The sequence below is a fragment of the Heterodontus francisci genome, chromosome 16 (assembly GCF_036365525.1).
Source record: "Heterodontus francisci isolate sHetFra1 chromosome 16, sHetFra1.hap1, whole genome shotgun sequence".
NCBI lineage: Eukaryota > Metazoa > Chordata > Chondrichthyes > Heterodontiformes > Heterodontidae > Heterodontus > Heterodontus francisci.
In genome coordinates this window covers 26,261,497-26,285,948 of record NC_090386.1, presented here as the reverse complement: position 1 = coordinate 26,285,948, position 24,452 = coordinate 26,261,497, and the positions used below count along the sequence as shown (strand labels likewise).

At 44.5% G+C, this 24,452-nt stretch overlaps 1 protein-coding gene across 1 annotated transcript in view; it reads left to right on the top strand.

Annotated features, from left to right (window-relative positions):
- Nucleotides 1-24,452, top strand: part of LOC137378244 (transcriptional repressor CTCF-like) — a 97,878-nt gene that overhangs the window by 60,970 nt on the left and 12,456 nt on the right. The window contains 3 exon segments of the mRNA XM_068048471.1: nucleotides 596-756; nucleotides 2,188-2,370; nucleotides 3,115-3,247. Coding sequence (XP_067904572.1) covers nucleotides 596-756; nucleotides 2,188-2,370; nucleotides 3,115-3,247 — 477 coding nt within the window.

Below are 24,452 nucleotides of genomic sequence, written 5' to 3'. Positions count from 1 at the left end.
CGAGTAATCCCAGTTCCTGCACTTGAATAACTGGCAGAAAAGAGACTCATAACAAAAACTGATCCCGCAGTATGCACTGCCAAATGGGTAGCATCATTACAATTGACCTGTGAAGTTGGTAACAGAAATTCTTTATTTAAGTTTCAACCACAGAGAGTTGGAATTAAGGTGATCTTAAATGATTCTGGAGTAAACACATGTTTAGCAGGCACATGTGTAAGGTCATCATGACATTGTTGCCAGTACAGAGCAGAAGTGTCCAAGATTCTCTATTATCATGGGCCCTTGCCATGGAGCCTTGGGGCTCACTTATATAAAGTGTCATCATGGTTATGCAGTTAAATTATTTTTTTTTGCCAGCATTAAAGATGTGGAAAAGACGGAAAGACCATGGGGGTAATTGTGATTTGGTGTGAACAATTTGGCAGCCTGTTTTACATCTCTCCTGATTGAAGTCAATGGAAATAAAAATGGGAAGATAAATAGAATGGGCTGCTGACTGGCTATCATCCTACCCTAATATCCTTTTAAAATTGCCAACAGAGTTAACCACTCAATTTAAATCTTATTGTTTATCAACTTCTGCAATTTTTAGGCGTCCATTTACGAAAGCAACATTCCTACACAAGCTCAAGCATGAAGTGTCGCTACTGTGAGTCTACATTCCATGAGCGCTATGCACTTATCCAGCACCAAAAGACCCACAAGAATGAGAAACGCTTCAAGTGTGACCAGTGTGATTATGCATGTAAACAGGTATACTGCTGAAGAGTTTGTAGGTGCAGTCTACTCCAGATGTATATGTATTGTTCAAGTGAATAAAATTATTTCAGGATCCCAAACCAATTTTTTTTTAATACTCAGCTGCTGTTAACTATGTAATGAAGATCTGTGTGATCAATTCGTAATGCTGCAAATTTAGCCAAAAAAGAAATCTGAACCTTTTTTGAGGGAGGCTACCATCCAGTGTGTGTTGTCAAACTGTTCAACTGCTGGAGTTTCACAGCCAAGTCCGATTCTATTCCCACCCGACAGCCAAGTACTTCTTATACCTCTTACAGATAGTCGCTGGATAGTGAAAATGAGCAGGAGCACAGATGATTGATATTATTCTTCTTTACCCAGGGTATTGAGCCACTGGAGGAAACATCTAATATTTCCTCTTGATTTTTCAAAGGGGCTAATAGTGAAGTTCATACTTAATATTTGATCTTTTGACTGTTGAATGCTGGAATATTATGCAAGAGTTGCAGGCAGGGTGTTATACTGCTAGCCTTGATTGAGATCTCTAATGTTATTGTTCCTGTTCAGCCTTGGTGATTTTAAACTGTCTTTTCACCCTTCCCTTTCTAAATTTAAGGCTATGCCTTATTCAGTTTTGAAAAATTACTGAAGGAAAAATGATCATTGGGCCCCATCTGCAGACCATGTCAAGTGTTTCCAGTAGAAGAACCTTAGAAGTTTACAGAGCAGAAGGAGGACTATCGTCTTATCTTGTGTGTGTGTGCACATGCGCTAGCTCTTTGCTAGACAATGGTAGACTGATCACCTTTCTCCCCATTGATCTGTATCTTCAGGTTTGAATCCTAATATTCACTTAAATGATGCAATGGTGTCTGCCTCAACTGCACCCTGTGATGCTCCCAACAATTCTGCGTAAAAAATATTCTCTCTTCACTCTCATTGATTATTTTAAATTGATGGCTCCTTGTCTTTGACTCCTCAACCAGGAAATATCCGTTCTGTGTTCACCCTGTCAAAACCAATCATTTAAAAAACCTCCTTCTTAGCCTTTTTACTGCAATGGAAGTAGTTGTAGTATCTGAAATATTTCCTCATAGCTGTCAATGAAGCCAGCCCTGGGCCTGTGCCAAATACCCCTGAAGAGTTAAAAACATAAAGCACTGGAAATATCCAGCAGATTTTAGCACATCTCTCAGAAACCTCTCTCAGTGTTGTGCATACAATGAATTACCTTGAAGTGGATTGCGAACTAGGCAAATGAAGTGTCTTTATCTGAAACTTTAACCTTTCTTTTCTCTTTCTGATGTTACCTGACCTACTAAGTATTTCCACAATTTCTGTTTTTATTCCACATTTCCAGCATTCAGTTCTTTATTTCCTATAAACCAATATGATTTAGTAGCAGTCTATTGCTAACAATCACTGTTCTTGTTTTGTGCACAGAAACGTCACATGATAATGCATAAGCGTATCCACACCGGGGAGAAGCCATTCAGCTGCCCCCAGTGTGATAAGAGATTCAGACAGAAGCAGCTCCTGGACTTGCATTTCAAGAAGCATCACGATCCCAGTTTCATCCCAGAGGTGTACGTTTGCTCCTGGTGTTGTAAGAGCTTCACTCGCAAGGTATCTGCTAGTGTCATACAGTAGGGCCTGTCACATCAGGCAGTCTGCAGTGCACTCATGAATCGGGGAGTGACCGCCAAAGAGTAATTTGTGTTACTCTTGCCCCTGGAAAGGGAGCAACAGCTGAATAGGACGCACAGCACTCACTGAGAGGCAGAGTTCCCTTGAGTGCGGAACTGCACATGTGGGCATCAGTCTCTTCATTGTCAACTCTGTGATGCTCCAGAATAGTTGAAGGAGAAGAAACACTGGATCTATAGGTCTTAGGAGAATGGGGCTATCCTCTGTATTTGTGGATGCTGACCCATAAAGAGGTCCCCAATAGCAGAGGAGCACATTGTCCTGTGTGCCTAAACCTTTGTTTTCTGATCCTTGGCTGCAGGTAAACATAATGGACAATTGGGAGAAACGCCACTCTACAGATAAAGTTACTGGAACCTACGAGTTATGTTAAAATGACCCTTGTTTTATGTCAGGAGCTTGTTCGTTAACTGCTGTTGCTCAAGGTGAATTTCTACCCCTTGATCTTAGTTTAGATGTTTTGTAAGCAATTTGAGCATCATCACTTTTGGTTTGCAACACTGTCTGAATCACAGTTCTATATGTACATCTCCTGCCCTTTGCCCTTTGGCTCACTGTCCCATTGTATATTTTGTTCTTTATTAATGCCCTGAATGGGGATGACAATGGCAGTGAAGAAAGAATGACCTATGTGTTTTGAAGAAAACTTTGTTGCTTTATCAGAATGTCATGAAAAAGCATGCAGAGAAGTGTGGGAATGAGACGGTGCAAGATGGAGATGCAAAGATGATGGTAAAGAAAAGTAAGAGCAACAAAATGAATTTGGACTCCAGCAAACACACTGAAGCAAAAGGAGGTACATTTTCTTAAAATTGGAGCTAAAATAATTATTTGAAGTTGCCCTGTTACAGATAATAAGTTATCAAAGGAAAACGATATTCATTTTCATTGCTGTGAGTGGCATACTTGTGTTTGTCAGATCTGTGGTGGGTAAAAGTCACATGATTTCACATGTTTCAATAAGATTACGTCTGATTATTCCAAACACCAATGGGTGTAGAAGAATCAGAGGCACACTCTTTGAAACATAAGATTCTGAGAGGGCTTGACAGAACCTGGGCAGTGTCGAACTAGGGGTCACAATCTCGGAATAAGGGGGTCAGGCATTTTGGAATGAGATGAGGAGAAATGTCTTCACTCAGAAGACTGTGAATCTTTGGAATTCTGTACTCCAGTGAGCTATGGATTCTCAGTCCTAGAGTATATTCAATCCAAACGTCGCTAGATTTTTGGACTCCAAGGGAATCAAGGGATCTGAAGATCGGCCAGGAAAGTGGTGTTAGCCACGATCTTGTTAAATGGCGGAGCAGATTTGAGTGGCCTATTGCTTATGTTTTTATGATTAATCCCTTTGTGAGCACAGGTGTGGCCTCTATAAGTTTTAGTGAGGGAATCCAGTATTGTAGCTGATCTTTTTCTGTCTCTGCCCCTACCTCAGTCCATCTGCTGCTGAAACCCTTATTCATGCCTTTATTATCTCCAGAAGTGACTATTTCAGCGCACTCCTGGCTAGCCCCCCATCTTCCATTATTTGTACACTTGAGTTAATCCAAAACTGTTCTGTCTGAATCATAAATCACATCAAGTCTCTCTCATCGCTGTGCTTACTGATCTACATTGGCTCCTGGTCCGGCAGTGTTGCCATTTTAAAATTCTCTCCTTGTGTTCAAGTCCTGCATTACCTCCCCGCTTCCTATCTCTGTAACCTCTACCAGCCCTACAACCTTCCAAGATCTCTGCGTTCTTCAAATACTGCCCTCTTGCATAACCCCGATTTCCTTCCCTCCTCCATACTGCCTAGTCCTAAGCTCTGCAATTCCCTTCCTAAACCTCGCCACCTCACCACTACTCCTTTAAATTACTCCTTTAAACCAACCTTTTTCAGAAAGCTTTTGCTCACTTGTCCTAATATCTTCACATGGATTGGTGTCAAATTATGTCTGATTGTGCACCTGTGCAGTGCCTTGGGACATTATACTATGTAAAAGGTGCTTTACTATTGTAAGTTGTTGTGTATAAATTGCTCCAATTTTTAAAATATATTTTATAAATTTTTTTATAAATTTGTGTATAAATTGCTCTAAATTACAGGGTGAAAGAAATTTCCTTTCTTTTGTTAGCCCTCTAAGATACTGTTGCCTGAGGCTTCAGAGTCTGTGGGGAAAAATAGGGCCTTTTTTGTGTGCCGCCAAAGGCTTCTGTCTAGCAGTATCTTCAGTTAATGTGGCTTTTGGGTTGCTCCAGATGTATATGTCGGCAGCACCAAGAAACCCAAAAGAGTATGGCAGATCCTGCACTGTGATTTATGTCACAGAACCAAGCCAAACTATGTCCAGGGATAGAGCAATGACTAAGCCAGGTCTCATGGTTGCTTGTAGTAACAGAACGAGTGTATTGGGTTCTGGGAGACAAGAAAATATTATCTTGGTAGTATTGGGAGAATTCCTAACAGCAAACACATCCCCAACTGTTGCTCTATGTCCAGGGTTTGCAGAGATTTGGACTCTGAGAGAAGAAATTCCTATGGGCATTCCTTAAATTCCAGAGTTCTGAATGGGAAGGAACATGACTAATGGTAATAATCCAATATTAGCCAATAACAATGACAACTTGTATTTGTATAGCATCTTTAATGTTGTAAATGTCCCAAAACACATCAGAGGAGCGTCATCAAACAAAATTTGACACTGAGCTACAAAGAGAAATTAGGATAAGTGACCCAAAATCTTAGTGAAGGAGATAGGTTTTAAGGAGTTTCTTAAAGGAGGAGAGAGCGACAGCGAGGCAAAAAAATTATAGGGTGGAATTTTATGGGCTCTGCAAGAGTGGATTTGGTGGTGTCTGGTGATATAATTAGGTGGAAGGTGTTTTATCAGTTTCTGATGGCAGGATATTTCCAAGAAATTAAGTCGGCAACATGTTTGTGGCATTCTGGAGTTCCCCCAGCACAGTGGTGGATTGCAGCTTTGCATTCATTTAAATAGCATGAATACTCATTACACTACACATAGTTACAATTCAGTCCTACCTTCCAGATGAAAGGCGAACGCTATTCCTGTGCTACCCAGTTCTCAATTATTTTACTGTGGTATGCAGCAGTCAGATTTGTGCAGTTGAATCTAAGGTCTGTGCTGTTCTCTCTTTAACTCATCTGCAAAACTAACGCCAGCATCGGAATGGATGTTTGCCTCCAGGCTCAGCACCATACAAGCATACAAATTAGGAGCAGAAGTAGGCCATTCTAGCCCACTCCACCATTCAATAAGATCATGGCTGATCTGTTTGTGTCTTAAATTCCACACTCCCATCTACCCCTGATAACCTTTGATTCCCTTGCCTAACAAGAATCTATCTACCCCGCCTTAAAATTATTTCAATGACCTGCCTCCACCATCTTCTGAGGCAGAGAGTTCCAAAATCGCACAACCTTCTGAGAGAAAAAAATCCTCATCTCTGTCCTAAAAGGGTGACCCCTAATTTTAAAACAGTGCCCCCTAGTTCTGGACTCCCCCACAAGAGGAAACATCCTTTCCACATCCACCTCGTCAAGACCGTTTAGGATCTTATACACTCTAGTCAAGTCTCCCCTCACTCTTTTGAACTCCAGTGAAAACAAGCCCAGTCTGTCCAGCCTTTCCTCATAAGACAATCCGCTCATTCCAGGTATCAATCTAGTAAACCTCCTCTGAATCGCCTCCAACGCAGTCACATCCTTCCTTAAATAAGGAGACCAAAACGGCACACAGTATTCGAGATGTGGTTTCACTAATGCCCTGTATAACTGAAGTATAACATCCTTACTTGTATTTTCAATTCCTCTCGTAATAAAGGATAGCATTCCTCCGTAATAAAGGACAGCAAGAGTGAATCTTTTCAGAGGATAGCGGCGAAGCCATGGTGGTGGGGGCTACATGGAGGAACAGGGGAAGCTACTCTGGAAGGGTGGGGTTGATCGGGTGCATGGTGGAGCAGGGGAGGAAGGAGCGGAGCTTCCAGGGTGTGTATACTTTTCTATTGCTGTTGAAGCTGGAAGTGGGCGACTGCAGGGCTGGTGGGTACTGGTTGGCAGAGGGAATGGACCCAGACAGTGGGGGCAATTGGATTCAGTAGGGGGAAGTTCCAGAGTCATGGTTGGGTACTCAACAACATCATAGGGAGGGAGCGGACTCAGCAACAATGTTAAGGTTGATGTGAGGAATATCAAGTGTCATGAAGACCCCACCTGCCACGAATGAGGCATATTAATTTTGTCATGAAACATTAATTTTAAACTGTTGCTGGACTGAAGAGATGAATTGCTTAAAGAGATCAGCAGTGGCTGGTAGCAGTGGCTGTTCCCTGCACCAGCTTGCTGGTACTGTGAATCACAAAGGCTTCCACTCTTTTAACGTTAACTGGTTTGCAACCACAGGCAAAGAAACATGCATGTTTGTGCATGTTTCCCAGGGACCTGTCATGACTCATACATTCTGAGGAACTCCCAACAGCTGGTAGTTTTCGAGGAACCAGCTGAAGTGGACGGCTGGATCCTGGGTGGCAAATATTATCTCTTTTGCACATGGTTGATGACACCAGTGCATCATCCCCAAAGCGCTGCTGAAGAGAGGTACAGTGTTGCTCACGCATCCACCAGAGTCATCATTGAACACACCATCGGCATGTTGAAAATGCGATTCCACTGCTTTGACCGGTCTGGAGGGGCTCTTCAGTATGTGCCACAGAGGGTGTCAAGAATAATCGCTGTCTGCTGTGCCTTGTACAACCTTGCAATTAGACGTGGCAACATTCTGCAGGTGGAGGAACAGGAGAAACACCAGTCCTCCTCAGATGAGGATGACTGATGAGAGTGAGAAGGAGGAGGACAACAATGCTAATGATACTGCCATCGATATGAGGGCCATGGAGAGGCATGCAAGGGACATCCGGGAGAGCCTTATTGATGTACATTTCAGCCAACAATAATCCACATCATGAAGGAACAATTCCCAACAGAAATTCACTTTTGCCTGAGGGCTTATTCATCGCTGCAGTCTTAATGACTTGTTGTTGCACTTTCATGCGATTGACACTTGACACATCTATGGGCTACGAAGGGTGCAACTACACACCACTGCAAATGGCGTTAACTTATGACCTCAGAAACACAAAAATAAGGTATGACAGTAGTAGAAAAAGTGATTAATCATCACTAGGAAAATAGCCATCATTGAAGACTTAAGGCTCAAAATAAAATGAGAAATGGAAAATAGACATTATCTGAGATGCTTTGCAAGCATCAGTGCGTTCCTGCCATAGGACATCTTTGTTGCCATCTGAAACCAAGCAAAAGATTAATGAGAGTGGATCAAATTTTAAATGAAGTAAAGATGTATTGAAAAATCTTTACTATTATCACAATATGTACATCACCCGTGCCACCTTCGTGCTTAAAACTGTTGCAGTTTTTTTCCTGCCACTATGTCTGGGTGCTACCCTGACATTAGCAGCTGGGGTGGAGGCAGCTAAGTGTGCTGTCCTGTTGCTGTGGATGACCGTGGCGGGTGTCCTCTGGAGGAACGGGGCCTTGATGGCTCCATCCTACTTGGGGTCTGTAGCAATGGCGATTGAGTATCCCAAGTGTGCTCGCCTGCTGGAGGTAATGAGGTCATTGTCGAGGGGGGTGGGGGAGGACGAGACGCTGCTTACCCTGCCGGTGTACTGAGAGGTAGGTCCCAGGTCAACTACTGGCACACGCTGCTGTTCCATCTGGATGCATAATGACACCTGCTTGTCTCCCTGATGGGAAGAAGCACCTGGAGGGAAGTCCAGGTTCCTCATCCCCCTCTCACTTAGACTCTGCTGCATGGAGCCCACGGCCACAGCGATGGAGTCCAAGTCAGATCGCATATGGCTCGAGTGCTCAACCAGATTCGCCACGGAGATCGCCAAACTCTCGACTGTGAAAGCCATACTCTCATATGCCAGGAACATGGCAGACATCATGGCTTGCTTGGATGCCTCCATGGCACACACAAAACCACACATGACCTCAAGCATCTCCGATATATTTTCCACATGGTTTTGCTGCACGTCAGACAGACATCTCGTAGCTACAAACAGAAGATCATCATGAGCATGAGGCTGAGCAGGGGCCTGCCCCCCAGCGATCCTCCGATTGTCAGGGGACCTGGCTAACACATGCTCCCTCAGCTGCTGAGACGTGACTGTGTCATGACTATGAGCTTGTGACCCAGATTATAATCTTAAACAGCACCTCCACCCCCCCCCCCCCCCCCCCCACCCCCATGGACTGTGTGGATGTATCTGTGAAGGCGGAGGTGGAAGAAGAAGCAGGTGATGGTGCACCCTCTGGTGCATTGTCTTTTTCCTCCCCAGAGGAAGAGTCCTTGGGTCATGCAGCGTTCCACGAGTCGAGTGCGGGCACCTTAAATGTATTCAACGATGGAGCATCCAGAACCCTCTGGGTTGGAGAATTCCAAAGATTCACAACCCTTTGAGTGAGGTAATTTCTCCTCATCTTAGTCCTAAATGATCAACCCCTTATCCTGAGACTGTGCCTCCGTGTTTTAGATTCTCCAACCAGCAGAAATAATCTCTGTGTCTACCCTATCCAGCCCCTTTAGAATCTTATATGTCTTAATGAGATCACCTCTCATTCTTCTAAACTCCAGAGAATATAGGCCCAATTTACTGAGTCTCATCATAGGACAACCCCCTCATCCCAGGGACCAATTTAGTGAATCTTCACTGCACTGCCTGCAATGCAAGTCTATCCTTTCTTAAATGTGGAGACCAAAATTTCACACAGTATTCCAGATGTGGTCTCACCAAAACCCTGTACAATTGTAGCAATGCTTCCTTATTCCTGTACTCCAATCCCCTTTCAATAAAGACCAACATGCCGTTTGTCTTCCTAATTACGTGTTGTACTTGCATGTTAACTTGCTGCATTCCTTGTACAAGCACACCCAAGTCTCTTTGAATATCGACACTTACAAGTTTCACACCTTTTAAAAAATATTCTGTTTTTCTATTCTTATGACCAAAGTGCATAACTGCACACTAGGGAGAAAGCTATTTTAGATCTAGTATTGTGCAGTGAGGCATGGTTAATTAGTAATGTCAGAGTACAAGATCCACTGGCAAATGGTGATCATAATACAACTGAATTCCACATTAAGTTTGAAAACAATATACTCAAATCACAAACAAGAATCTTAAACCAAGCCAATTACGTAGGTATGAGGGAAGAACTGGCGAAGGTTGATTGGGGAAATAGACTAAAAAGTATGGCACTAAATAAACAGTAGGAAACCTTTAAAGAAACTATTCAAAAATACATTCCATTGAAAAACAAAAACTCAACAAGAAAGATCCATCCGTGGCTTACTAAGGGGGTTAAGGATAGTATTAGATGACTAGATTGTTTTTCTTGGAGAAAAGAAGGCTGAGAGGAGATTTGATAGAGTTATTCAAAATCATGAAGGGTCTGGACAGGGTAGATAGGGAGAAACTGTTCCCATTGGTAGAGGGCTCGAGAACAAGAAGGCACAGATTTAAGTTAATTGGCAAAAGAAGCAATGATGACATGAGGAAAAACTTTCACGCAGCGAGTGGTTAGGATCTGGAATACACTGCCTGAGAGTGTGGTGGAGGCAAGTTCAATTGAGGCATTTAAGAGGGAGTTGGATTGTTATCTGAAAAGGATGAATGTGCAGGGCGACAGGGAGAAGGCTGGGGAGTGGCACTAGATAATCTCTTTCAGAGAACCGGCGCAGGCTTGATGGGCTGAGTGGCCTCCTGTGTTGTAATATTTCTGTGATTCACACTTCCCTACATTATACTCCATCTGCCATCTTGTTGCCCACTCACTTAACCTGTCTATATCTCTTTGCAGCTTCTCTGTGTGCTCCCCACAGCTTACCTTTCCACTTACCTTTGTATCATCAGCAAACTTAGATACATTACTCTCTGTCTCTTCATCTAAGTCATTGATATAGATTGTAAATAGCTGAGGCCCCAGCACTGATCCTTGTGGCACCCTACTATTTACTGCCTGCTAACTTGAAAATTCCCCGTTTATGCCCACTCCTTGCTTCTATTAACCAATCATCTATTCACGCTAATATAGTACTCCCAACTCCATGAGCCCTTATCTTGCCTATTAACCTTTTGTCTCGCACTGTCATGCTCGGCCCCCACCTGCCAAGAATGAGGCGCATTAATTTTGACATGAACATTGATTTTAAACTGTTACTGGAGTGAAGAAAAGACTTGTTAAATAGATCAGTCGTGGCTGGAAAAGACATTTGCATACGTTAGTTACATAGGATATACGACACAGAAACAGGCCATTCAGCCCAACCAGTCCATGACAGTGTTTATGCTCCACTCTAATCTCCTCCCATCTTTTCTCATCTAAATCTATCATCATAACCCTCTACTCCCTTCTTGCTCATATGCTTGTCTAACCTCCCCATAAATGCATCTGTACTATTTTCTTCAACCACTCCTTGTGGTAGCAGTTTCCACATTCTCAACACTCTTTGGATAAAGAAGTTGGACTTCTTGGTGTCTATCTTATATTAATGGGCTGTAGTTAAGCTCTTCCTCACAAGTGTAAACATTCGCTGTATCCACTCTCAAAATCTTTCATAATTTTAAAGATCTCTTGTTAGGTCACCCCTCAGCTGCCTTTTTTCAATAGAAAAGAGACCTAGCCTGTTCATCCTTTTTTTATTTGTTCATGGGATGTAGGCATCTCTGGCTAAGCCTGCATTTATTGCCCATCCCTAATTTCCCTTGAGAAGGTGGTGGTGAGCTGCCTTCTTGAACCGCTACAGTCCTTGGAATGTAGGTACACCCACAGTGCTGTTAGGAAGAGAGTTTCAGGATGTTGACCCAGTGGCAGTGAAGGAACAACAAAATAGTTCCAAGTCAGGATGGTGTGTGGCTTGGAGGGGAACTTGCATGTGGTGGTGTTCCCATGTATTCGCTGCCCTTGTCCTTCTAGGTGGTGGAACTTGCGGGTTTGGAAGGTGCTGTCCAAAAGAGCCTTGGTGCGTTGCTGCAGTGCATCTTATAGATGGTACCCACTGCTGCCACTGCATCAGTGGTGAAGGGAATCGATGTCGTAGGTGGTGGATGGGGTGCCAGTCAAGCAGGCTTCTTTGTCCTGGATGGTGTCAAGCTTCTTGAGTGTTGGAGCTGCACCCATGCAGGCAAGTGGAGAGTATTCCATCATACTGCTGGCTTGTGCCTTGTAGATGGTGGATAGGCATTGAGGAGACAGGAGGTGAGTTACTTGCCAGAGAATTCCTAGCTTCTGACATGCTCTTGTAGGCACAGCATTTATGTGGCTGGTCCAGTTCAGTTTCTGGTCACTGGTAACCTCACCGGGCCTAGGTTGTTGTTCATGGGAGATTCAGTGATGATAATGCAATTGGACATCAAGGGGAGATGGTTAGATTCTCTCTTGTTTGAGATGGTCATTGCCTGGCACTTGTGTGGCTTGAATGTTACTTGCCACTTATCAGCCCAAGCCTAATTGTTGTCCAGGTCTTGCTGCATCTAGACACGGGCTGCTTCAGTATCTGAAGGGTTGCAAATGGTGCTGAACATTGTGCAATCATCAGTGAGCATCCTTCCTTCTGACCTTTGATAAAGCAGTTGAAGATGGTTGGGCCGAGCACACTACCCTGAGGAACTCATACAGTGATGTCCTGGGACTGAGATAATTGACCTCCAACAACCACACCCATCTTCCTTTGTGTTAGGTATGACTCCAACCAGCGAAGAGTTTTCCCCCGATACCTATTGACTCCAGTTTAGCTAGAGCTCCTTGATGCCACACTCGGTCAAATGCTGCATTGATGTCAAGGGCAGTCATTCTCACCTCACCTTTCCGAATATGTATACCCACGCATTTCTGGTGGTATCCTTGTAAATATTCTTTACACCCTTGCCAGTGCCTCTATATCCTTTTTATAATATGGTGACGAGAACTGCATGCAGTATTCTAAGTGCGGTTTCACCATGGTTTGATTACAGGATTGGCATAACTTCTCTACTTTTCAATTCTGTCACTCTAGAAATAAAGCCTAGAACTTGGTTTTGCTTTTTTAAGGCCTTGCTAACCTGTGGCACAACTTATAGTGATTGGTGTATTTCTTCTCCAAGGTCCCTTTGTTCTTCTACCCCACCTCGATTCGCACCTTCCAAGTAATTAGTAACCTCCCTGCTCTTCCCACCAAAATTCACAGCTATCTGCGTTGAACTTCTTTGCCAATTATTTGCCCATTCTGCAAGTTTATTAATGTTGTCCTCCTGTAATTTGTTGCGATCTTCCTCAGTATTGACTATCACACGCCGTGCCCCGCCCCCCCCCACCAGCACCACCATTTGGTATCATCTACAAATTTAGAATTAGATCTACAAAATTGTGTTTTTGATTCAACCATCCAAATCATTATTGTAAATTGTGAACAGCAGTGGTTCCAGCACTGATCCATGTGGAACACCATTTCCCACCTTCTGCTACTCTGAATAAGTACCCTTTACTCCCACTCTCTGCTTTCTGTCTTGAAGTTACCATTACGACCAGGTGGGAGGCATGCACTGTCTTTTCTAATTTCACTTCTGTACAGGTCACAACATATATTTAAATGTTTACCCAGTTACTGATGCAGTCAATAACATATTCTACTGTTTATCCCAGAGTAAAATACACCAACCAGGTTTTTTAATGAGCAACAAAATTATCAGTTCATTATCAAACAACACTTATCCAGTAACAAAGCAAAGCATGAACACACAGATTGAAATATGAAAGTTCCCTTTTTAAATCCCACACACACACACACTGAAAAAGATACAGAAATTCTCTCTGCAGAGGTCTGTTAGCAAAAAAAGGACAAAAAAAAATACTTCGGCCAAATACTTGCTAAATCTTGAAGAAAAAAGAGACTATATAGAAGGAAGTCAGTTGTCCCTCTTGATCTGGTGTCCCGGTATATGGAGGCAGGTCCCTGGGATCTGTTCTAAAACTGTTCTTTTCAGGCGGCATTGAGAATTAACCTGGCAGGTTTTTCCAGCTTCTCAGGAGAGATGCAGCACCAGGGATTTTAGCTCTCTCAAGATGGATCTTTGCAGGGTTTCTTCAAAGAGGTAGAGAAAGAGGTGAGCTGGTGTTTTTTCCTTGGCAAGTTGATCTCCAGTTGTCTTCAAAACACCCCAACTAACTTGAAAACAATATTCAAACTCCAAACACAACTTCTTTGGCCTCCATAAATCTTGACATGTGGCTTCTCTGTAAACATCTTCCTCAGGTCAGCAAGGTTTCTTTTGTTTATTGAGCCCAAAGCACATGATTTCCAGCAAAGGTTGTTTTCAAACAACATCTCAGTGCTGTTTCAGTGAATTATCAACAAACCAAAGTGCAGCATTTATGAAATCTTCAGCTTTCCAATGAATTCATTTCCACAATATAAATATGAGTCCTCAAAAAAAATACTTAACAAAAAATATAGAAGCATCTTCATAACACTAGCAATCCATTCTGCCACTTGTCACCTGACTCCACATTTTCTGACCTTATTGATTAATCTGTTTTGGGGCACATTACCAAAGGCCATTTGAAAATCCGGATAAATTTCATCTACTGCTTTACCATTGTCTACTGTCTGTTACCTCCTCAAAAATTCAATAAGGTTGGTCAGGCAAGATTTTCCCTTTGAAGTCCATGCTATTATTATATTTTCTTTTATAGACTTTCTTCTATTCTCTCCTTCACTGGGCATGTTCTGTCCCTTTTATTAAATTACAGGAATTATGTTAGCTAACCTCCAGTCCTCTTGCGCTATACCTTTGTCAAATGAATTATTAAATATGTGTAAATATGCTTCTGCTATCTCTTCCCTAGATTCTTTTAAAATATGTGGATGCAATCCATCCGGACCAGGGGATTTATCCTCTTTGAGTTTGATTAGCTTATTCAATTCATCCCCTTTTTTTCAAATGCACTTAACCCGTTACTCAGCTCATCATTCAATGTCATGTTCTATCTACCTGGTAAATACTGAAGCAAAATAATTATTTAATATTTCTGCCATGTCTCTATGGTTACCATTGGTTATCCTGTTTATCCTTTAATGGTCCTATTGCTATCCCAGCCTTCTTACTTTTATTGATGTGTCTGTAAAATATTTTACTATTGTTTTATGTTCCTGAATAATTTAATTTCCTAGTTCCTCTTTGTTTACCAAATTGTTTTTTTGACTTCTCTCCTAATCTCTTCGAACTCTTTATCATGCACTTCTCTGCTGTCTATGTACTTACTGTAGGCCTATTTCCAAACCCTCAGTTGTTCCCTTATGTCTTTATTCATCCATGGAGTCTCACTGGTGTTTACTTTGCTGCTTCCTTTTAGCAAAATTCTTTTTTCCCTACACTCTGTTGAACAGCGTTTTAAATATTTTCCATTGTTGTTCTACATTGTTGTTTGCCAATATTGTTGCCTATTTTGTTTTCCCAAGTTCTATTCTCAGCATCTCAAAATCAGCTTTTCTTAAATCTATTAAACTGGTTTTCGTCATACTCTCCTCTATTATCATCTTAAAGTGTATATTATGTTCCCCTACTTTTACTTCTCTTATCTGCTCTGATGCATTCCCCATTACTAGATCCAATAGTGAATCTTTCCTTGTTGGGCTTTTTACATTTTAGATTCGAAAGGAATCCTGTACACATTGTAGGAACTCCATTCCCTATCCCCTTTGCTTACCTCTTCTGTTCACTTAATATCAGGGTAGCTGAAATCCCCCATAATTATTATTCTGTGTTTTTTTACTCAGTTCTCATGTTGGGCTTTTTACATTTGGGTTAGAAAGGAGTCATGTACATATTTTAGGAGCTGATTCCCTTATCTCCTTTACCTGCCCCTCTGTCTAATTAATATCGGGGTAGGTAAAATCCTCCATGATTATTACTCTATGGTTTTACCAATTGCCTAATTTGTCTGCAAATTTCTTCCTCCACCTCTGTTAAACAGTTACCAGCTAATCAGCCATCGGTGATTGCCTGAATAGACGGGTAATTACTGTGAGTTGAAAGCTAAGCAGTTGTAACTTAGAAGCATAGAAACAGAAAATTTACGGCATAGAAGGAGGCCATTCAGCCGATTGTGCCTCTGCCTGCCAGAAGAGCTATATAGCCTAATCCCCCTTTCCCGTTCTTTGTCGTAGCCCTGTAAATTACAGCAGTTCAGATGCATATCCTAGTATTTTCTTAACTGCGATGAGTGTTTCTGTCTCTACCACACTTTCAGACCCCAGACATTCTCTGGGTGCTATCTTTGGCGATATGTAATATGTAGTCCAAAATCCTTCTGTTCCTCTACACTTCTCAGTATCGTATCATTTATTGTGTATTCCCTGGCCTTATATACCCTCTGCCAAATGCATTGCCTCACACTTCTCCAGAGTGAATTCCGTTTGCCACTTTTCTACCCACCTGTCCAGTCCATCGACAGCTTACTGCAGTCTACAGCTTTCTTCCTTACAATCAACCACACGACCAATTTTTCTGCAAAATTCTTTATCATGCTCCCGACATTTAAGTTTAAATCACTGATATATGCCAGGAAAAGTAATGTGACCTCGCACTGCAGAACTGAACCAGAAACAGACGTTCAGTCGCAGAAATAACTGTTGACCTCTACCCTTTGCTTCTTGCCACTGAGTTAGTTTTGGATACAACTTGCCACTTAGCCCTTTGATTGTATGGGCTTTTGCTTTTCTGACCAGTGTGCCATGAGGGACCTTGCTAAAAATCCATGTAGACTATATCAAGTGTGTTACCCTCATCAATCTTCTGTTATTTCCTCAAAAATTTAATCAAGTTAGCCAGACATAGCCTTCCCTAAACAAATCCATGCTGTCTGACCTTGACTGATCCTCGAGAGACAATGGATACGCGCCTGGAGGTGGTCAGTGGCCTGTATGGAGTGACCTCTCCATGGCGCATGCCTGGGCAAATTTATGGAGGTTGAGAGTTGCCCAGTCGTCAAAACCCCCCTCTCGGCCTTTCTGGTGGGGTCCAAAGGAGTGCAGGACACGACGTTTGGCACCAGTATGGCTGATCCATATCTTGCTAAATGACAATTTATATTGTCCCTCAGAATTTTTTCCAATAATTTGCCCACCATCGAGATCAGGCTGACTGGTCTTTTAAGGACTTGACTGATCACTTCCCCCGCTCGCCCCTTTTTAAACAATGGTACAACATCATCTGTCCTCCAGGACCACACCTGTAGCCAGAGGGGATTGGAAGATTAAGGTCAGAGCTTCTGCTTCTCTTAACAGCCTGGGATACATTTCATCCAGGTCTGGCTATTTATCTACTTTCAAAGTTGCTAAACCCCTTAATATTTCCTCTCTCACTATGTTTGTCCCATCCAGTATTTCACAATACTCCTCTTCAACCACAATGTCTAAATTGTCCCTCTCTCTTGTGAAGATAGATGCAAAGTATTCATTAAGAACCATGCCGACATCTTCTGCCTCCAAACACAAGTTACCTTTCTGGTCTCTAATCAACTCTACTCTTTCCTTAGTTATCCTCTTGCTCTTTTTGTACTTAGAAAACATCTTTGGATTTCCTTGATTTTTCTTGCCAGTAATTTTTTATGCCCTCTCTTTGCTTTCCTAATTTCCTTTTTAATTTCACTCTAGCATTTACTGTATTCCTGTAGGCTTTCTGCAGTATTGAGCTCTCGGTATCTGACGTAAGCTTCCCTTTTTTGCCTTAACCTACTCTGTAAGCTTTTTGACATCTGGGGTAGGAGTGTGTCTAGATTTGGGAGTCCCGTCCTTTTTCTCTGTGGGAACATGTTTGTTCTGAATCCTATTTATCTTCTTTTTGAATACTTCCCACTGCTCTGACACTGATTTACCTTGGGTGTGGCTCAGAAAGTGTATAAAAGTAGAAGGGTCTGCTAAGCCGCAGAGCAGAACGTAAACAGAGTACCTTGTGAACAAAGTGAGAAGTTAAGAATTTGGTGATAGTGGAAATTAGGTATAGTGGGGTAGGAGGTGCTCCTATTAGTTAAATTAATAAGTTTAAAATAAACCAAGTGAATCTATCATATAAAATCTTAATTTTAATTTATTGTTAAATATATAAAACAAGGTCAGATGTAGATGGCAGTGCAGGAGGGGTGCTCATCTGCAGCATGGGGAAGTTCGTGGAGAGCAGCGTGATCCCAGGCAACCACATCAGCAATAAGTGTCTGCCACTTGAGGAACTTTGGCTCAGAGTTGTTGAGCTGGAGTCCGGAATGCAGATATTGCAATGTAACCAGCAGGCTAAATAAAGGGGAACCAGTGGATCTTCGCATTTTCAAAAGGCATTTGACAAGGTGCCACACAAAAGGTTCTTTAAAGGGCTCATGATGTTGGGGATAATATATTAGCATGGATAGAGGAATTGGTTGCAGGACAGAAAAGAAAGTAGGAATCAGCAGATCATTTTCTGGTTGGCAGGCTGTTACAGTGGAGTGCCATAAGGATCAGTGCTGGGCTTTAGCTATTTACAATCTGTATTAAAACCTTAGATGAAGGAACCAAGTGTAATGAATTGAAGTTTGCTGGAGGTGCAAAGCTAGGTTGAAAACTAAGTTATGAGGAGAACACAAGGGGACTGCAAAGGAGTAGAGAGTGTGGGCAAGAAGGTGGCAGATGAAGTATAATGAGGGAAAGTTTGAGGTTATTCACTTTGGTAGCAAGAATAGAAAATCTTAGTGTTTTTTCTAAACAGTGAGAAACTATGAAATGTTGGTATTCGGAGTGATTTGGGGGTCCTTGTACAAGAAGCATAGAAAGTTAATACGCAAGTACAGCAGGTTATAAGCAAGTTAAATGATATGTTGGCCTTTATTGAAAGGGGGTTGGTGTCTAAGTGTAACCAAGTCTTGCTACAATTATATAGGGCTTCGGTGAGACCACATCCGTAGTACTATGTACAGTTTTGGTCTCCATCCCTTAAGAAGGATGTCAATGCCATTAGAAGGGGTGCAATTAAGGTTCACTAGATTGATTCCAGGGATGAGAGTATTGTCATTAGAGGAGAGATTGAGTAGAATGGGCCTATACTCTCTGGAGTTTAAAAGAATAAGAGGTGATCACATTGAAACATATAAGATTCTGAGAGGGCTTTTTAAAAAACTTGTTTCATGGGATGTGGGCGTCACTGCCAAGGCCAGCATTTATTGCCCTTGAGAAGGTAGTGGTGAGCTGCCTTCTTGAACCACAGCAGTTCAACTGTTAAGGAGGGAGTTCTAGGATTTTGATCCAGCGACAGTGAAGGAATGGCGATGTATTTCCGTCAGTGGTGTGTGACTTGGAGGGGAACTTGCAAATGGTGGTGTTCCCATGGGCCTGCTGCCCTTGTCCTTAGAGGTGGTAGAGGTCGTGGGTTTGGATGGTGCTGTCGAAGGAGCCTTAGTGAGCTGCAGTGTATCTTCTATATGGTACACACTGCTGCCACTGTGCGTCGGTAGTGGAGGGAGTGAATGTTTAAGGTGGTGGATAGGCGCTTATCAAGCGGGTTGCTTTGTCTTGGATGGTGTCGAGCTTCCTGAGTGTCCTTGGAGCTGCACCCATCCAGGTAAGTGGTGAGTATTCCTTCATACTCCTGACTTGTTCCTTGTAAATGGTGGAGAGGCTTTGGCAAGTCAGGAGGTGGGTTACCCGCTGCAGAATTCCCAGCCTCTGACCTGCTCTTGTAGCCACAGTATTTATGTGGTTACTCCAGTTCAACTTCTGGTCAATGGCAACCCCCAGGTTGTTGATAGTTGGGGATTCAGCTATTGGTAATGCCATTGAATGCCAAGGGGAAGAGGTTAGATTCTCTCTTGTTGGAGATTGTCATTGCCTGGCACTTGTGTGCCTCGAATGTTACTTGCCACTGATGAGCCCAAGCCTGATTGTTGTCCAGGTCTTGCTGCATCTGGACATGGACTGTTCAGTATCTGAAGAGTTGCAAATGGTGCTGAAGATTGTGCAATCATCAGCAAAGATCCTTACTTCTGACCTTATGATGGAGGGTAGGTTGTTGATGAAGCAGCTGAAGATGGTTGGGCCTAGGACACTACACTGAGGAACTCCTGCAGCAAAGTCCTGGGGCTGAGATGATTGGCCTCCAACAACCACAACCATCTTCCTTTGTGCTAGGTATGACTCCAACCAGCGGAGAGTTTTCCCCCCTTCAATTTGGTTAGATTTCCTTGATGCCACAATCAGTCAAATGCTGCCTTAACATCAAGTGCATCAGTTGCACCTCTCCTCTTGAGTTTAGCTCTTTTGTCTATGTTTATTACAAGATTGTAATGAGGACGAGAACAGCTGCCGATACTTTAATCTCCGATCCTGCTGTCTTCACAGTCCAGAGTGTCTGCAGCCACGGCATGCGGTAAGTCCATTGAGGTGAAGAAGGAGCTGCGGGACCCGAGAGAAGTCCTGTGAAAAGGTGCCCCGAACACCCAAAACATCCACGAACGGCCCCCCCCGGCCGCAACTTCAAAGCGCCCGCGGGAGATGGCTCGGAGAGCATCTGCAGCGCACTGTCGGCAATGCTGCATGCCTTTATTTAAACCACTGCAAAAAAAAAAAACCCTTAGCAAATGTAATCACCTCTAAGTCTGCCAAATGATGCTTCACCTCCCGAAGGACGTGGATGAGCTTTCCGGACGTCGATGGTGGGCACTGAGGAAATGGCTTATTACCTGCACCAGCTTCCACCCCCCCCCCCCCACCCCCGTCCCCTTCCCTGCTCCACCCTCTCAGCTCACCCCCTCACAACCCCGTCCCAGCCCGCCCCCCCCTCGCACCATCTTCACCCCGCACCCCCTTCCCCTGCACCCCCCCCCCCCACCCCCTCCCTCTACCCCTCCCCCTTGCATCCCCTCCTCCCACCGGCACCATCCTACACCTGTGTAGGGGCCCCAACAACCCCACTGCCTTGTGGGCGTCTCGGGAGAGACCAAGGCTAAGGGAGTAAACCCTAACAGAAAATCCGGAGCGGAACCCCGTAGGCGGTCATGTGTCACCTTTGGCATGTTTCCGGCAGTTCCTGCAGCCATACTGGTGCCAAACGTCGTGTCCTGCACTCCTTTGGACCCCACCAGAAAGGCCGAGAGGGGGGTTTTGACGACTGGGCAACTCTCAACCTCCATAAATTTGCCCAGGCATGCGCCATGGAGAGGTCACTCCATAGTTGCCTCACAGCGACTGAAACAACACGGAAGGCAGCAGTTACGGGTTATAAGTCCAGATAAATTGGCGTAGAAACTGGGCGCCACGGGTTGCCTTTGTCGGTGGGAGAGGTCATTGCACCTCACTGGACAGCTACCGCCCGCCTCAAACCGGGCAGCCCCCGGTCAATAAGGTTCTGTCCCGCCACAGTCTGCCTGCTTCAATGGGTGCTTGGAGCTCAGGGTCATTGCCCGAAAGGTGGACTGATACACCGCACCAAACAACATGAAAAAAGGAAAGAAGGTACCAGCCCTTCGCTTTGCAAGCTGGAACGTCAGAACTATGTGTCCTGGCCTGTCGGAAGACCTTACACAAATCAACGATTCTCGGAAGACCGCCATCATTAACAACGAGCTCAGTAGACTCAATGTGGACATTGCAGCACTTCAGGAGACTCGCCTCCCCGCGAGTGGCTCTCTAGCAGAGCAAGACTACACCTTCTTCTGGCAGGGCAGGGATCCTGAAGAACCAAGACAGCATGGAGTGGGCTTCGCCATCAGAAACTCCTTGCTCAGCATGATAGAGCCTCCCTCAAATGGCTCGGAACGCATACTGTCCATCCGACTGCTCACCACCTCTGGTCCAGTACACCTACTCAGCATCTATGCTCCAACACTCTGTTCCGCACCTGAAGCTAAAGACCAGTTCTATGAACAACTCCATAACATCATTAGCAGCATCCCCAACACCGAACACCTATTCCTGCTGGGGGACTTTAATGCCAGGGTTGGGGCCGACCATGACTCATGGCCCTCCTGCCTTGGGCGCTATGGCGTTGGAAGGATGAATGAGAACGGGCAGAGACTGCTTGAGTTGTGTACCTATCATAACCTCTGCATCACCAACTCGTTCTTTCACACTAAACCCTGTCACCAGGTTTCATGGAGGCACCCAAGATCACGTCGTTGGCACCAGCTAGACCTCATTGTCACAAGGCGAGCCGCCTTAAACAGTGTTCAAATCACACGCAGCTTCCACAGTGCGGACTGCGACACCGACCACTCCCTGGTGTGCAGCAAGGTTAGACTCAGACCAAAGAAGTTGCATCATTCCAAGCAGAAGGGCCACCCGCGCATCAACACGAGCAGAATTTCTCACCCACAGCTGTTACAAAAATTTCTAAATTCACTTGTAACAGCCCTTCAAAACACTCCCACAGGGGATGCTGAGACCAAGTGGGCCCACATCAGAGACGCCATCTATGAGTCAGCTTTGACCACCTACGGCAAAAGTGCGAAGAGAAATGCAGACTGGTTTCAATCTCATAATGAAGAGCTGGAACCTGTCATAGCCGCTAAGCGCATTGCACTTTTGAACTACAAGAAAGCCCCCAGCGATTTAACATCCGCAGCACTTAAAGCAGCCAGAAGTACTGCACAAAGAACAGCTAGGCGTTGCGCAAACGACTACTGGCAACACCTATGCAGCCATATTCAGCTGGCCTCAGACACCGGAAACATCAGAGGAATGTATGATGGCATGAAGAGAGCTCTTGGGCCAACCATCAAGAAGATCACCCCCCTCAAATCTAAATCGGGGGACATAATCACTGACCAACGCAAACAGATGGACCGCTGGGTTGAGCACTACCTAGAACTGTACTCCAGGGAGAATGCTGTCACTGAGACTGCCCTCAATGCAGCCCAGCCTCTACCAGTCATGGATGAGCTGGACATACAGCCAACCAAATCGGAACTCAGTGATGCCATTGATTCCCTAGCCAGCGGAAAAGCCCCTGGGAAGGACAGCATTACCCCTGAAATAATCAAGAGTGCCAAGCCTGCTATACTCTCAGCACTACATGAACTGCTATGCCTGTGCTGGGACGAGGGAGCAGTACCCCAGGACATGCGCGATGCCAACATCATCACCCTCTATAAAAACAAAGGTGACCGCGGTGACTGCAACAACTACCGTGGAATCTCCCTGCTCAGCATAGTGGGGAAAGTCTTTGCTCGAGTCGCTCTGAACAGGCTCCAGAAGCTGGCCGAGCGCGTCTACCCTGAGGCACAGTGTGGCTTTCGTGCAGAGAGATCGACTATTGACATGCTGTTCTCCCTTCGTCAGATACAGGAGAAATGCCGTGAACAACAGATGCCCCTCTACATTGCTTTCATTGATCTCACCAAAGCCTTTGACCTCGTCAGCAGACGTGGTCTCTTCAGACTACTAGAAAAGATCGGATGTCCACCAAAGCTACTAAGTATCATCACCTCATTCCATGACAATATGAAAGGCACAATTCAACATGGTGGCTCCTCATCAGAGCCCTTTCCTATCCTGAGTGGTGTGAAACAGGGCTGTGTTCTCGCACCCACACTTTTTGGGATTTTCTTCTCCCTGCTGCTTTCACATGCGTTCAAATCCTCTGAAGAAGGAATTTTCCTCCACACAAGATCAGGGGGCAGGTTGTTCAACCTTGCCCGTCTAAGAGCGAAGTCCAAAGTACGGAAAGTCCTCATCAGAGAACTCCTCTTTGCTGACGATGCTGCTTTAACATCTCACACTGAAGAATGCCTGCAGAGTCTCATCGACAGGTTTGCGTCTGCCTGCAATGAATTTGGCCTAACCATCAGCCTCAAGAAAACGAACATCATGGGGCAGGATGTCAGAAATGCTCCATCCATCAATATTGGCGACCACGCTCTGGAAGTGGTTCAAGAGTTCACCTACCTAGGCTCAACTATCACCAGTAACCTGTCTCTAGATGCAGAAATCAACAAGCGCATGGGTAAGGCTTCCACTGCTATGTTCAGACTGGCCAAGAGAGTGTGGGAAAATGGCGCACTGACACGGAACACAAAAGTCCGAGTGTATCAGGCCTGTGTCCTCAGTACCTTGCTCTACGGCAGCGAGGCCTGGACAACGTATGCCAACCAAGAGCGACATCTCAATTCATTCCATCTTCGCTGCCTTCGGAGAATACTTGGCATCAGGTGGCAGGACTATATCTCCAACACAGAAGTCCTTGAAGCGGCCAACATCCCCAGCTTATACACACTACTGAGTCAGCGGCGCTTGAGATGGCTTGGCCATGTGAGCCGCATGGAAGATGGCAGGATCCCCAAAGACACATTGTACAGCGAGCTCGCCACTGGTATCAGACCCACCGGCCGTCCATGTCTCCGTTATAAAGACGTCTGCAAACGCGACATGAAATCGTGTGACATTGATCACAAGTCGTGGGAGTCAGTTGCCAGCATTCGCCAGAGCTGGCGGGCAGCCATAAAGACAGGGCTAAATTGTGGCGAGTCGAAGAGACTTAGTAGTTGGCAGGAAAAAAGACAGAGGCGCAAGGGGAGAGCCAACTGTGCAACAGCCCCAACAAACAAATTTCTCTGCAGCACCTGTGGAAGAGCCTGTCACTCCAGAATTGGCCTTTATAGCCACTCCAGGCGCTGCTTCACAAACCACTGACCACCTCCAGGCGCGTATCCATTGTCTCTCGAGATAAGGAGGCCCAAAAGAAGTAATGAGGTCTGGAGCCGAGTGGTCCTGGTGGAACCCAAACTGAGCATCAGTGAGCAGGGTATTGCTGTGTAAGTGCCACTGATAGCAATGTCGACGACACCTTCTTTTACTTTGCTGAATTTTGAGAGTAAACTGATGGGTGGTAATTGGCTGGATTAGATTTGTCCTCCTTTTTGTGGACAGGGTAGGTGCTGAGAGGCTGTTTCTTCTGACTGGAGAGTC